Below are 14,001 nucleotides of genomic sequence, written 5' to 3'. Positions count from 1 at the left end.
CGCCTCTCCCCTCACCCTTCGCGTATGGGTCTCCAGCCCCGGCCCGCCGCGGCTTGCGCGCAGGGGCCGGCGGGAGGCCGGGCGCGCCTGGGGGCGGGGCCGAGTGGCCAAGGCCCGGCCCTCGCAGCGCAGCTCAGAACGAGGCGGCCGCGGCTGAGGCGGAGGGATACCGAGCGCCGTATATATATCGCGGAGCGCAGGCTCGCACTTCGACAGTGGTGCTGGGAGTCTCGCGGACGCGGAGCCGTTACTCGCAGTTGGGCGGCGGCGGCGGCGGTGGCGGCGGTGGCGGTGGCATAGCGCTCAGCGCTCACAGCGCCTTAGCAGCAGCAGCAGCAGCAGCAGTAGTAGCAGAGGCACCCCTGCGGTCACAGCCCCGGCGCAGGTGCAGCCACCCTTGTTCTCTCTGCTCTTCCTCCGTTCGCTCGCACCATGGTAGGTCGGGAGTGGCAAACGCCGGCGTAGCAGCTGCCGGCCCATGATTTCTTCCCCAATTTTTAGTTCAGACTATTTTTTACTCCTCTTTTTCTTTTCTTTGTTGGGTTTTTTTTCTTTTCGGGGTGTTACGAAGCAGGTGCGGTTTAGGATGCATTCCGGATTTGCATCTCGGTTTCCTCGGCCAGGGATCCTCATTTAAATTTTGGTGCGTCTTGGAGCTGGGATTGGCCGTGGGCTGTCCGCGGGCAGGGGCTCTGGCCCCAGCTGAATCGGAGCCATCTGCATCCACCCCCCTCCCCCAGTCCGCACCACTGCATCCAGCGCGCCGCACCCGGGCTGCCCGCAGCGCTTCGCCTCTGCCCCGGGGGGCGGGGGAGCCGGGCGGGGCCGGGCACTAGACCCTGGCTCGCAGGCAGCTGGGCGGGCGGGCAGCGGAGAATGAATGGGCCGGAGCGAGCCGGTGGCGCACGTTGCTCCTGCCGGGATGTGGGGGGCGCCGTCAGCCTTCCCCCAACACTGCTGTCCCCGTTGGGCGCTCTCTCCCGGCGCTCTTTCCTCCTCCCTCCCGGGGGGCGCGGCGCGGGCGTGGGCTGGGAAGGAAGGAGCCGGGGAAGGGTGGGGTGGGGGCAGGAAGGCGCGGGGTGGGGGGCGGAGAGGGCGGAAGCGGCGGGCCGGCCGCCCTGCACCCGGGCGGGGCCCTGCGGCGTGGCCGGGGCTCGTGTCTCGTGGGTTCGCCCCCCTGCAGCCCCCCACCCTGTGCGGCAGTAAAGGCGTGCGGGAGCCTCGGTACACCAGGAGGTCCCTTCCCGAGGGAGGCGCTCGGCTCGCGCTAATTGGGGCGGGGGACAGGCGGGGGAGGAGGGAGCTGGCGCGCAGCTCGGCTTCCAGCAGAGACGCAAAGTTTCTGCTCTGGGAGGCGGTGGCGGCGCGGCGGGCTCGTCGCCTCGGGGAGCAGAAGCGGGTGGGGGGCGCGGGGCGGACTGGGCCTCCGCCTGCCGCGCAGCCGGGGGGTGGGGTTGGGGGTGGGAGTGGGGGTCTCCCTGGCCTGGGAGGGCGGCGCCCCCTTGAACCCGCCTGCACTCGCGGCCCGCTCCCCTGCCCGGCCCTTCGCCCGGCGTTTTCTCCGCCCCGAGCCACTTCCCAGTCCGAAGGGAGATGCCCTCCACGTTTCCGCTTTCTCTGCAGCTTCTAGATCGCCAGATGCGGCTGTGCGCCTCGCTGGGTGTTTTCCATAGCCCCTTTCCTCTCTCGGCGGGCAGGGCTGACATCACCCACAGCGTTTTCTGGCTTGGCGGGGTGGGGAGGTGGCTCCCGGCAGGTTCAGCGCACCTTCGCCCCCAAGGCCAGCGCGGTCCGGTGGTCGGCGTGTATTTCTTTGTCGAGGAAGGCTGATGCTCTCGATAACCACTCTAATGCGAGAATTTTGCGGCGAGGTGAGACTGTCTCCACGGTGAGGTGACAGCTTCTCTTGCGAGGTGTGGCAGCGCTTCCTGTTGTGCAAGACAGACGTTGCCCTGGCATTACGTAAATCATCGTGTCTCCTTCATTCGGTATAAAGAAGACCAACGTGCTATGTCTGGGTTAGAAAGGAAGGAAGACCCAGTTCTAATTTGAAAACATAAGTGTCTGATATAAATCAGTATATGGGAACATCATTCCTATTGTGAAAGTTTTCACTTATGAGTTAGAATAAACTTAATGCCGTCAGCTTTCTAATAGGACTTATTCTGGAACTGGCTTCATTAGGCGTCCTTCATTAATATAAAAATACATATTAGCTCTCCTTGAGATCTCGAATTACCCTGGCTGGAGGCACAGGTTCAGTGTTGCTGAGGCCAAATAATGCAAGTGAGAATTACCTTCGTGGCCGTTACCACCTCTAGTCAAGTATTTCTATTATGAGCAGCTCTTACGTCATCCATAAAGTAGGTAAATATTCTCTAACAAAGTTAATAGTTCCTCTCCAAAAAAGGGAGGGCGCAGTCTCATAATTATTATGTAGTTTCTTTGTACTTAATTTTTGCAGTTTTCTAACAGCTCAGCTGTAGGACAGTTCCATTTTTTCCTGGCTCCTGAGTCAGGATAATTTGACCAAGGGCATTTAGCTGTTCTAAATTTTAGGCTTTTAACAAATAGCTGCCTAATTTAAATGATTGGAAAGCACTTGTTACGTGGGAATGAAGTCGGTAGGATAACCCATTGCTGTATATTTTTTTCCATTGAATTGTGTCTCATAAAATAGATATAAAAGCCTGTTAATCCAACCCAATGACATTATGTAACGCCAGTTTGGAGCTTTGGAGTGCCTGCAGCAATGCGCAAGGTGCACTAAAAGTCTGCCCCTGGACCCAATCCTGGCTGCGGTGACAGCAGCAGCAGGCCGGGTCCCTTCTTGGATGGAAGCGGGGACTGTGGCACCCCTGGTGCAGTAGGTGGCGCTCTTCTTTCTCAGAGCCTGCCCCTGCAGCCGATGCAGTGGGCCTTTTGCCACTAGAGGTGCCATTTTTCAAACTATGAACTGACCCTTCCTAGTTAGACTGCAGAGCGTATAGCCATAGGCCCAGAGAAGAAAACCCGAAATGAGATGTTGTCACTTCCTTTGCCATCCTTTGTTTTTAAAATAGCGTAAAGGGTTCCCTTTATTCTAATTGTTTTTATTAAATGACTTTGCTGAAGTTTTCAAACAGCTGATTTCTTTTTTGAGATTGATTTTTGAAAGATCACTATTAAAAGTGTAATTGGAAAAACCATGTTGACCTCGATCAAACGCTGGTGGATTGAATTATAACCTTTTCTTTTTCTATGTAGGCTGATCAGCTGACCGAAGAACAGATTGCTGGTAAGTTGATGATTTCAGGGAGTTTCAGTAGTCCGGAACTAGGCAGACTCAGTTCTGGTGTCTCCTCTGTCCCCTCCCCCTATAGTCTGAGCAGTTTTCTAAGAATTTACTTAAATGAAAACAATAAGCAGAGATATTTAGGTCAAGTGTTACTCCTTGTCAGCGTTTTGGAGATAATGAGAAAGGAAGTAGAACTAAGAATACCCACATATTATACTCTGGAGTATTTGACTATGCTTCACGGTGTGCCAGGCTTTGTATATAATGAGATTGCATGGAGCCTGCTACAAAAATGTAGCAAAAATGTAGTTTAGAATTCTTATGCCATAGGTCTTTTAGTAATTCACCATGAAAGCTTGTACTTGCTATTCTAAATGGAAACGGGTGGAAATAAGTGTCAGGACCACTGTAATAATTGGGAAGGGAATGATTTAGTTTAGATTTTAGCTTTTAATATTCCCTGGAGAACTTTTTTTTTTTTTTTTTTTTTTTTTTTGCGGTACGCAGGCCTCTTACTGTTGTGGCCTCTCCCGTTGCGGAGCACAGGCTCAGCGGCCATGGCTCACGGGCCCAGCCGCTCCGCGGCACGTGGGATCTTCCCGGACTGGGGCACGAACCCGTGTCCCCTGCATCGGCAGGCGGACTCTCAACCACTGCGCCAGCAGGGCAGCCCCTGGAGGACTTTTTTGAGATGGTTTCTCTTTAGGAAACCAGGAATGCCTTTGAAATACTCTGAATGCCATGTAGAGAGAACATACTGGTTACGTGGGATTGTACATTTCTGGTAACCACCTCTTCCTATGGCTGTGAAACGGGGAGTTCTTGTGGCTGTAGAAATTTAACAGGAAGGGACCATAAAGGAACATGTGGACCAATCTTCACTTGTCAGATTGGACTTAGGACTAAATTAAGTGTGTTGAAGCTTAGCCTTCCTTATGTGAGAATATTGTGGCTTTATGGAACTGGTTACCAGGAATGACGTGTGCTCTATGGACTACTGTGTGAAGGCCAATCCAACAGAACTGCTGTGATCTTTGTTTCAGCAGATAAAGAGCAGACGGTTTCTCTTAACTTGCACAACTTGGATGGCTTGCTTTGGCAAGTTAAGGAAAGGGCGTGCTGTGGCTGGGTTGGGTGAAGACATTCATTCTAAAAGGTAAACTTTTGTTTTCAGAATTCAAGGAAGCTTTCTCCCTATTTGACAAAGATGGCGATGGCACCATCACAACAAAGGAACTTGGAACTGTCATGAGGTCACTGGGTCAGAACCCAACAGAAGCCGAATTGCAGGATATGATCAACGAAGTGGACGCTGATGGTAAGGGCTTTAGCACTATGAACGAATGCCAGCGTTGTGTAATTCAAGTTCAGACATTAAAGATTGTCTTTCAGGTCCCCAGATCAAGGCAAACGTGCAAAGATCCTTTCTGTGGTTTCCTTACAGCCACTGACAATTAAAATAGAAGATTACGGGCCTGCCTTTCGCCCTGCTCACTGTCTAGAATATTTCCTGGATCGGATCACAGTATTGTTCTTTTCCACTCGCCATGACCTACAGCTCAGTCTTTTATCAACTGGCCCATGAGTCTGCACTGAGTCCTATGGGGAAAGTAAAAATAAATAGCCGTAGACCTTTAAAAAAGCTTATTGTCTCTAAGAGGAGAAAAAACCCAAGTGAGGTGGGGGAAGAGCATTCTCAGATGTTAACATGTGGAAGTGAGTACAGTGTGAGCTGTCAGTGTGGTTTTTTTTTTTTTTTTTGCGGTACACGGGCCTCTCACTGTTGTGGCCTCTCCCGTTGCGGAGCACGGGCTCCGGACGCGCAGGCTCAGCGGCCATGGCTCATGGGCCCAGCCGCTCCATGGCATGTGGGATCCTCCCGGACCGGGGCACGAACCCGTGTCCCCTGCATCGGCAGGCGGACTCTCAACCACTGCGCCACCAGGGAAGCCCCGTCCGTGTGTTTATTGAAGAGGATTTTGAGGATCATTGAGGCTTGGAGGTGGGGTGCATGATGATTATAGGGAGCAGATTTATAGAAGCTAGTAGAAGGATGTGGAGCCAGAAGGGACAAGCAGTAACCCCTCCAGCAGTTGGTCACCATTTGGTTGTTTGTTCCTCTGGACTCCAGAACAGTGGACAGTAGACCTTTTATTGGGCACTTCTATCAGTAAGTCGTTTTTGATCACTTCCCCCCCCAAAAGAAAACACGTTTTTTGGAAATAATATCAATTAAATTAATAATTTTAATTTATTTAATAAACTGAAGTAAATTAATCAAATCTACAGACATTGTAGAACATTAGTAAATTTTGAAAAGAGGTAGGAGTAAACAATTTGGATCTAGACTACTTTCTTGATGATTGGCATGATAGTAGCCATTAAAAATATGGTATCATAAGGTGATAAAATGGAATTACACTTCTCTGGTCATATACATTTAGAAGCAGGGGTTTTGGGTCAGCTCTTTAACAATGGTTTTACCCCATTTGAACTACTTCTAAAGACTGTTTTCATCCTTAGTAATTTGGAAAAAGGTTTTTCATAGTTCCGTCTCGTTTGACTGCTAAGGGTGACCAGCCATCTGGGAGCGTGGGGTGGCGCTCTCATGTTTTGTGTAAGCCCCGGGGAAGCTGCTTGGGGACTGGCAAAGTGTATTAGGCCCTCGGGTTTTATGGAACAAGGTGGGGAAAGTTGTCTCAAGGTATAGAATCTGGTACTCACAATGAATAAATGTGATGCCTAAGGACATCGCTGTGTGGCTGTAAGAGAGCATTTCAAACAATTTTGTCTTCCGTGAATGTCAGTAATGCTTAAAAATTTTGGAGGCTAAATAGATTTGAAGGAATCTCTGAATTATTATTTTGATTTAAAGGTACTGGTGAAAATGAGTGACTTAACGTAAGGCTTTTTTCTTCTAATTTAATTTTTGTTTCTGTTTAGTTCAAGTAACACTGTTGATCTGGTGACTTGTCTTTGGGGTGTTCATCGAGCTGTTGGTTTTAAAGGAGGAGTTGTTTGGAATACTGGCCATAGAACAGATTCTTCTGACAAAGTTTCCTGAATGTTAATAGTCTGAGCTGAGAAAACACTTTTGAGCCTTGCCCTTAATGGGAAATAAAGATACTGGAGTTGGGGAGAACATGATTAGGTGACTTACCATAATGTGGCTGAGAAATGCCTCCTGGAGAAGACTTTGCAACACTTCATGGTCCCTGGCATAACAAAGTCAACTTTTTTCCCGCTCATAATCCTTTTCTTTCCTAAAAACATTGTGTACTCCTGGTGGCCCAATTATGGACCTTCACCAGCATCGCTAGTGCAGGCAGAGCTAGATCCGAGTGACCTCCCTAACTCTGGGGAAGGCAAACTCAGGTGCCTCCTTTGGGAGTAGAAAGATTCAGCTTGCACTGCTGTGGGCTTTTTTTCCTCTTGAACGGTACAAAACCTTCAGTGGCCAAGAGTCTGTATGTGCATTTTCCTTTGCATCATTAAATGCTATCCTGGGCACTGATCACTGGTTTGAATTAAGTGAATCACATGAAATTGCCCTGTGAAGTATTTGAATAGCTTAAACCTAAGATGGCTCAACATAATAAAACAATTTACCAGTTTGTCCTAGCAAATGCTTACTGTTCTATAAAGTGGTTCTAAAACTATCACTCCAGGGTAGCGTCACTGGAGCGCTTATTTTACATGAGCTTTTGTTTTTTTATTTGAGGCAATGGCACCATTGACTTCCCAGAATTTTTGACTATGATGGCTAGAAAAATGAAAGATACAGACAGTGAAGAAGAAATCCGCGAGGCATTCCGAGTCTTTGACAAGGTAACCCTGCGTCTGCATTGCAGACTGTGCTTAAATATGGCTTTCTGGCTGTCATTTCCAAAAGCTTTAACGTTCTGTTCTAGTTAGAACACTTACCTAACTGCCTGAGCCTCTGTAATCTCATTTTCAGATATCCTGACTTATTGTAGTAACCTTATCAGATGAGAGTAAACATAATAAATAGTAGAGAAATTTTGAACCAAGTTTCTTGATTGTGACTTTCAATTTCTGTTTGCTTTTCAAAAGCCCCTGCAGTGTCTGCATTGCCTGACTGCATGTGTTTAGTAGGTAGAAGTGGGAACTGGAGATGGAGAATTGTCGACATACACACAGTTGGCAGTAACTTGAGGGGCTTAATTAAGTCAAAGGCCTACTTGCCCACAGCGAACCACTATGAGTCCCTACCAGTAACAGTTGCTGAATGTTCACAGGATGGCAATGGTTACATCAGTGCTGCGGAGCTACGTCACGTTATGACAAACTTAGGAGAAAAACTAACAGATGAAGAAGTAGATGAAATGATCAGAGAAGCAGATATTGATGGAGATGGACAAGTCAACTACGAAGGTAACACACCAAGTTTCTTCAGCTTAGTTTTTAAGGTTTCCCTTTAGGATCTATAAACAAGTTAACTGCTTGAACTAGATTTTTTTTTTTTTCCTTATGCAGAGTAGAGACGTTATGTTCATTAAAGCTGCTTTTGAAGATAACCGAAAGTTATGATTATTTGTCTTTTCAGAATTCGTACAGATGATGACTGCAAAATGAAGACCTACTTTCAACTCCTTTTTTCCCCCCTCTAGAAGAATCAAATTGATCTTTTACTTACCTCTTGCAAAAAAAAAAAAAAATTCATTTACTCATTCTGTTTCTATATAGCAAAACTGAATGTCAAGAGTACCTTCTGTCCACACACACAAAAAATCTGCATGTATTGATTGGTGGTCCTGTCCCCTAAAGATCAAGCTACATCAGTTTTCCGATATAAATACTTGTCCTACCTTAATGATAAGGAAGCACTTAGTGGACACCTGGCAGGTCCGTCCGCTCATGGTTAATACACTGTTTGGGCTGGCCAGTTTTTCATGCATGCAGCTTGACAGTTGAGCACAGTCAGGCGTTTGTATTAAAAATGAAAAACAAAAAAACAAATTCAAAGCCTGCTCAAAGGGGCTCTAGTTCAATTTGTTACCATAAACCATAAAAGCTGGTTTACTGAAAACAGACATTGAAGATTGGTTTACCTCAGGATGCTGTGGAAGAGAAACTGTCCAGGCATAGCCCCACTAGCAGGATGGCCCTCTTGTAACTTCCCCGTGCCCCTACCTGTCGTGACCGGGACACACCCTGGTGGCATGCCCACGTGTGTTGGTTTAGCCTTGTGTGCATTGTGCTAGAGCGGAGTGGGTGTCAGGCTATCACCATTCATACAAATTTTTAAAAACCTTTATCAAGGGAGCATCTTTGGACTCTCTGTTTTTAAAACCTTCTGAACCATGACTTGGAGCCAGCAGAGTAGGCTGTGGCTGTGGACTTCAGCACAACCATCAACATTGCTGTTCAAGAAATTACAATTTACGTCCATTCCAAGTTGTAAATGCTAGTTTTTTTTTTTTCCAATAAAAAGACCATTAACTTAAAGTGGTGTTAAATGCTTTGTAAAGCTGAGATCTAAACGGGGACAAGGCAGTTGGAGGGGAGGCAAGTGTACCTTTAAATGCCCACAGCCCAGCATTGGGTTTCCCTCCCTCCCTCCCTCCTGAAATCCCAGCACCAACTGCTGAGCCTGAGACCTTGCCTAAAACCAAGCAGATACCGATTGCTTCATCTTATTTATGGACATGTAGGTCTACTTGTATTTTCACTGGGGGGGAGGGGGGAAAGTGAATTATGGTAACTTAGTGATTATTCAGGCGGTAGAGCTCTTAATGAAGGAAAAAAACCACTTTCTCTCAAGCATGTATTTAGGGGTTCTTATCAATTGTGCTGCTGATTACCTGTTTTATGTAACTACTTGAGACCATCTGTGCAAAAGACATGATTTAGTGTGTCTGTAATTCAATCCTCGCTGTGTGTGGTAGAAGCAGTCACTTTTCTAAGCCAGGCTTTTCATGCCTAAAAGACACTACCAGTCACCTTTTGATTCACAGTTTTTAATTTATGATTATACTTACCTTAGACTCCTTTTCCTTTTTCTTTTTGTTTTTTTAGGTTGACTTGACTTTGCTTCCCCACCCCCCAAGTAGAACGAATGCTAGCTCCCAGCTTGAAAGTAACACTCCCAGCCCAGAGGGAATTTTGTGTTTCTTGATAAACCTGTAACCAAAACTCAGAGATGCTGGTACTGGTCTTTGCAGTGGGATTGGTTTCCGTAAAAGCTCCCTAAAAGGCGTTTGGATTTAGTGCAGACCTCTTTTTGAAGTGAAGGCTGAATGTGCATTTTTCAGGGTGTTAACTTGGTTGTATCTTATTAGCGAGGAGATTTGGATTTTGAGTGTTTCTGTGAGAAGTTTTACTTTGCCAGGGAACAGCGGCAGGCTGCTAGTGAGGCAGTGAGAAGCTCTTGGCAGCCAAATGGGTGCATTCGGGGCTGTTTTACGGAGACCCTCAGCTTCTCCCTCTCCTACTTCTCGTCTCTCTGGCACTTTGCAGCTCTTTAGTTTTCCCGCCAGAGGGGTGGGTCAGAGCAGTGGAGAGGAGCCTGCCCATCTGCCTTTGCTGCTGGTCCTTAGACCCGGTGGTTGGAAGAAGAGAGGTTGACGTCATGAGCTGGGCTTGGCTTTCACAACTCCTTGAATCTGGAAGGAACATCTCAGAATACCTCGGGGGTTTTCTTCTGGTGAGACAGGACTGGGGTTTCTCCTTCGAGTAAGTTAATAACCTGGATGTTTCTTGCAGGGAGGTCAAGTAGCCTGACTGTTGACCCACTCTCAGGCCTGTGGCCGATGACCTCCTGGTAGTTTTAAAAAGGGTTGAGGGCGATTTGGCTTGTTTTTCAGAAACTTTGCCTTCTATCTTACCCTTTCACCAAGTTTTTTTTCTAGAAGCTGGGTGGACTCCATATTAGTGGTCCTGCAGTCGTTCCTAAAAGACTACTCTTGAAACCAGATTCTTGAATGGCCCGGATCCTGTACGGGAACCAGAAACCTTTCCCCCAGGGGATGCTGAGTTCCACTTTGGTGCACAGGGAACTCAGTCCACTGTAGCCTTTCTCTCTGGCCTTTGAGGGGACGACCAGCCCAGGGGTTGAGTGTTTGCAGTCTGCAGGGGTTTGTGAGAGGAAATGGCTAGAATGAGGTGGCAGTACTGTGAAAGTTGGTCAGCACCTTCCTGTAAACTCTTGCCCTACTTCTAACTGCTCTATAAATATATATATATATATATATACACACACACACATATATATATATATATATATATACACACACACATATACAAAGTGACTAGTTTAACTGGCATCCCGCAGGAGCCTGAGACTTGCCATAAAAAACTGCTGAGTCCTTGGCATATACCTTCATAGTTTTGTTCTCCATCTGTTCAGGGTAGGTGTCAAGCAAGGTAAATGTATCTTGATATTTCAGATGGACTTTTGATGTACTGTTGCCAAGGAAGGTTTTTTTCTGATTTTTTGACAAACGAATTTTTGCACACTTTAAATTGGTGTCTTTCGGCAACTTAAAACACATTGAAAATTAGCTACTGTACATATTTTTATATTCTCTTTATAAATGCATGTCTGACTGTACTTGTAACCATATTGTAACACGTGGCCGCCCAGTAGGCCTCGTGCTGCTGTGGCCCCGTCGGAGTAGCAGCATATTAGCAGCCCCTCAGCATACTGGGAACTTCTTCCTAAACAAAGAATGTAAATTTGGTCAAGTCTGCTCTTGGTTCATTCAATTATTTTTAACATTTGAATTAATTATTGTATATCCTAAATACATTTATCCTTTTGGCAGTGACTAGATTCCACGAATGTGTCTTAATCTATCCCTTCAGCTGGCGGTTACTATTATCTTTTTTGATCCCTTGAAGTTACCCTGTAGGAGACAGAAATTCTTTGCTGTCTGTATTCCTCAGAGTGAGAAGGTAGTGGCATGGGTGGAGTGTGTGTTCTTTCTCCAAATCTATTATAATGTTCATTAAACATGTCTGTAGCAAAGATGGTGGTAGTTCTTTTGTTACCGAAGTCACCCTTCACCGTGGCGATTTGCGAAGGAGATGTACTCGAACGTTTCTGTAAATCGTGAGATGAACTGTTTGGAGATTTAACCACCTCTCTGATGGGGGACCAACTATGGAAATTGTAAATAAGTTCTATTTATAAACCTGGCACTGTATTCAATAAACATTTCTGCAGCCTTTCATCTCTAACTGCGAACTCTGTAGGTTTTTAGCTCGCAATGCTTTCCATTCCTTTTGCTCAATGAACAAGCTACACCTGCCCTCAGCTGTGATTCCACCTGGGCCCTAGCGTGGTAGGGGAGGGACCAGAAACACCACAGACACATCCCACTACGGCCTTACCCTGGTTTTAAAGTTTAGGTGTCAATAGCTGACGTTTTAACACAATCTCTTGGCATATTAATGTATCTGTGTTTGCCTTATGTGGAAAATTCACACCGTAAAAAGATTCATTCCTCTTTAACTTCAAGGTTAATCCAAGTCTCTTTAGGAATTGTGTGAAGAAATACACTTTAAACATTAGATGGGAATTTAGATACTAGATGGGAATTTAACATTACATAAGCACATGCCTCTGCCCATGTCCAGAGCAGGGCAGTGGAGGCTACAGCTTCTATGCAGAACCTTGGAGTTGAAACCTTGCCCTTAATCAGTGCCATCCCAGACCCTGGTTTCTAGACAAGGTTCTCTAGCAGGAAAGGCCATCTCCTGGCTGCCACCTGTGTTTCCAGAAGGATCTTCCCCAGGCTGCCTTGCCCATTTCCTTTCTTCCCACTGCACAGAAGCACGAGAGGGCTGAGAAGAACGAGAATGATCACAGGGTAAGCCCCTGCTTTGGCCAGAGGGCTTGAGACACAGCCAGCCCCTCGTCTACAAGGATGGAGACACCACCGTGGGGACAGAGCCCTCTGCTGAGACTTTAGGCCCGGCTCCTAGTTTTGCTTCTGTCCTTCTGTAGCCATAGACAGGTTCTTTACCTCTCTACACCTCAGTTAAAATCAGATTATTGGACGAGGTACATTCTACCTGTGGCTTTCTAGTATTGTGACCAACCCAGCTTGGCGTCACTTGGTGTTTAAATTGAAATTGCAGCCTAAAGGGTGGGAGGCAAAAGAGTGTAGGTATGCTGTACACTTGGAGATGACAAATGGCATTTTAAAAGTCTCAGCAGCTCCCTGTTGGGGGTGGAGTGGAGGGTAAGCTTGCTCTTAACACTGTGATGTAATACTGGAACGGGGGTCAAAGAAACATCATGAAGTGACTTCCATCCTCCTGGCAGCACAGAAATAGGAAGCTACCATTCACTGCCTGCAGGAGATTCAGTCCAAGTGACGTCATCTAGTTTTTCAGCAGTTTTGGTTCAGGAAGAAAAACACATGCACACATTTCCGATTTGAGCTGAACTTCCCAGAGCACTGAGGGCCGGAGCGTCCAGTGACTCATGATGCCTTAGAAGGAAATCAGACTTCAAGTTTTTTTATAGCTGCTGAGAAGCTGAGAAGCTGCTGCTTCTCTCCCACTGCCCTCAGCCCTCTGCCAGGGAGTGAGAGGAGTTCACTCGTGCTCTGGAATCCACGGGAAAGCTGACGGGAGCCCGAGGAACTGCCGGCTCTCCCATCTCACGTCTCCATCGACGATGCCGGAACTTGGGTTAAAAAAATGGTGGCACTGTCCCACATAAGAATTATTTATGTCCTGCCTGTGTGTCAGCAACTATGGGAGTGAATGTGTAATTTACATATTCAGATAGTATTTCAAATGTCATGTTTTTAAGTTCTGCTTTCACTTTTACAAAGGTGAAAGGTCAGTGGTTCGGCTCCCTCTTCACTCTTTGTGAACATCCCATTCCCTTCCATAGCCTGGCAGAGGCCTGCCTCTTCCTGTTCCTCCTCTTCTGGGTCCCCTGTGGTCCTATCAGAATTCTGACTACTCCTTGAGAAATGCTCACTGCCCCCAGCCAGGAGCCCTTCTCTCTAGTACGGCTGGACCTAGCCCAGATTTGTCTAACACCATGAGAAATGAAGCCACCTGGTCACATCTCACCTCTTCTCTTCTTCGCCAAAGTCTTGATCTTCAACTGGAAGATGTCACACAACACCCCGGGGCTCCCACGACCTGATTCCAACTCAAGGTTGGAGACACTTCCCTAAACCCCAGAAGTGGGTGATGACCCAATGGTTGGCTAAACCCTAGTGAGCTCATCCTTTTTGGAGGGTTCCGGAGGGGAACTCAGGGTCTGAAAGCAGCTGTTCAAACAGAGCAAATCCTTTAACTCAGCTCTGCAAATAACTGCCCGGCCTTCCCATTCAGGCTGCCACCTATGGCCAGGAAGGAATTCAGAGCATAGTTCTTTTGCTGTTTCTTACTGGGAGCGCCAACTCATTAGAGGAAAAAGTGAGAGTGCTGTATTCTGATGATTTGTTCTCAGGTTCAATGCCTACAATGTTCAGAGCTCAGAATTAGAGGACTTCAAAATACTGGAAGGCTCAGTATCAACCTTTTGAGGAGCTTTTGCAGGCTATTCATAGAAACATGAGATACAACCGCCAAGTAGCGTGCCAATGAACAATATATAACAACTTGAATAAATAAGAACTGATGCAGACATAGCATAAGAAAGTATAAAGCAAGAATTGACAAGAGTAACAAATCCATCATCATAGAGATTTTGACATAGTTACCCCAGTTATTAAGAAATCAAGTAGACAATA

The 14,001-nt window shown here is 46.9% G+C and overlaps 1 protein-coding gene across 1 annotated transcript; it reads left to right on the top strand.

The window, feature by feature from the left end:
* Window positions 1–210: 210 nt before the first annotated feature.
* Window positions 211–11,472, top strand: CALM1 (calmodulin 1). The gene is made up of 6 exons (XM_079915034.1): window positions 211–435; window positions 3,247–3,277; window positions 4,452–4,595; window positions 6,999–7,105; window positions 7,537–7,672; window positions 7,845–11,472. Exons 1-6 carry the CDS (start codon window positions 433–435, stop codon window positions 7,871–7,873), a joined length of 450 nt encoding a protein of 149 aa, XP_079771160.1. The 5' UTR covers window positions 211–432; the 3' UTR covers window positions 7,874–11,472.
* Window positions 11,473–14,001: the final 2,529 nt, after the last annotated feature.

Source organism: Stenella coeruleoalba (genome assembly GCF_951394435.1).
Source record: "Stenella coeruleoalba genome assembly, chromosome: 2".
Lineage (NCBI taxonomy): Eukaryota > Metazoa > Chordata > Mammalia > Artiodactyla > Delphinidae > Stenella > Stenella coeruleoalba.
The sequence above is the reverse complement of the archived record's forward strand: the minus strand, read 5'-3'. Positions and strand labels throughout refer to the sequence as shown.

Coding starts and splice junctions, on each gene's coding strand:
- CALM1 (XM_079915034.1), top strand. Junction 4,596..6,998: donor CAACGAAGTGGACGCTGATG/GTAAGGGCTTTA, acceptor TTTTTATTTGAG/GCAATGGCACCATTGACTTC. Junction 7,673..7,844: donor TGGACAAGTCAACTACGAAG/GTAACACACCAA, acceptor TTGTCTTTTCAG/AATTCGTACAGATGATGACT.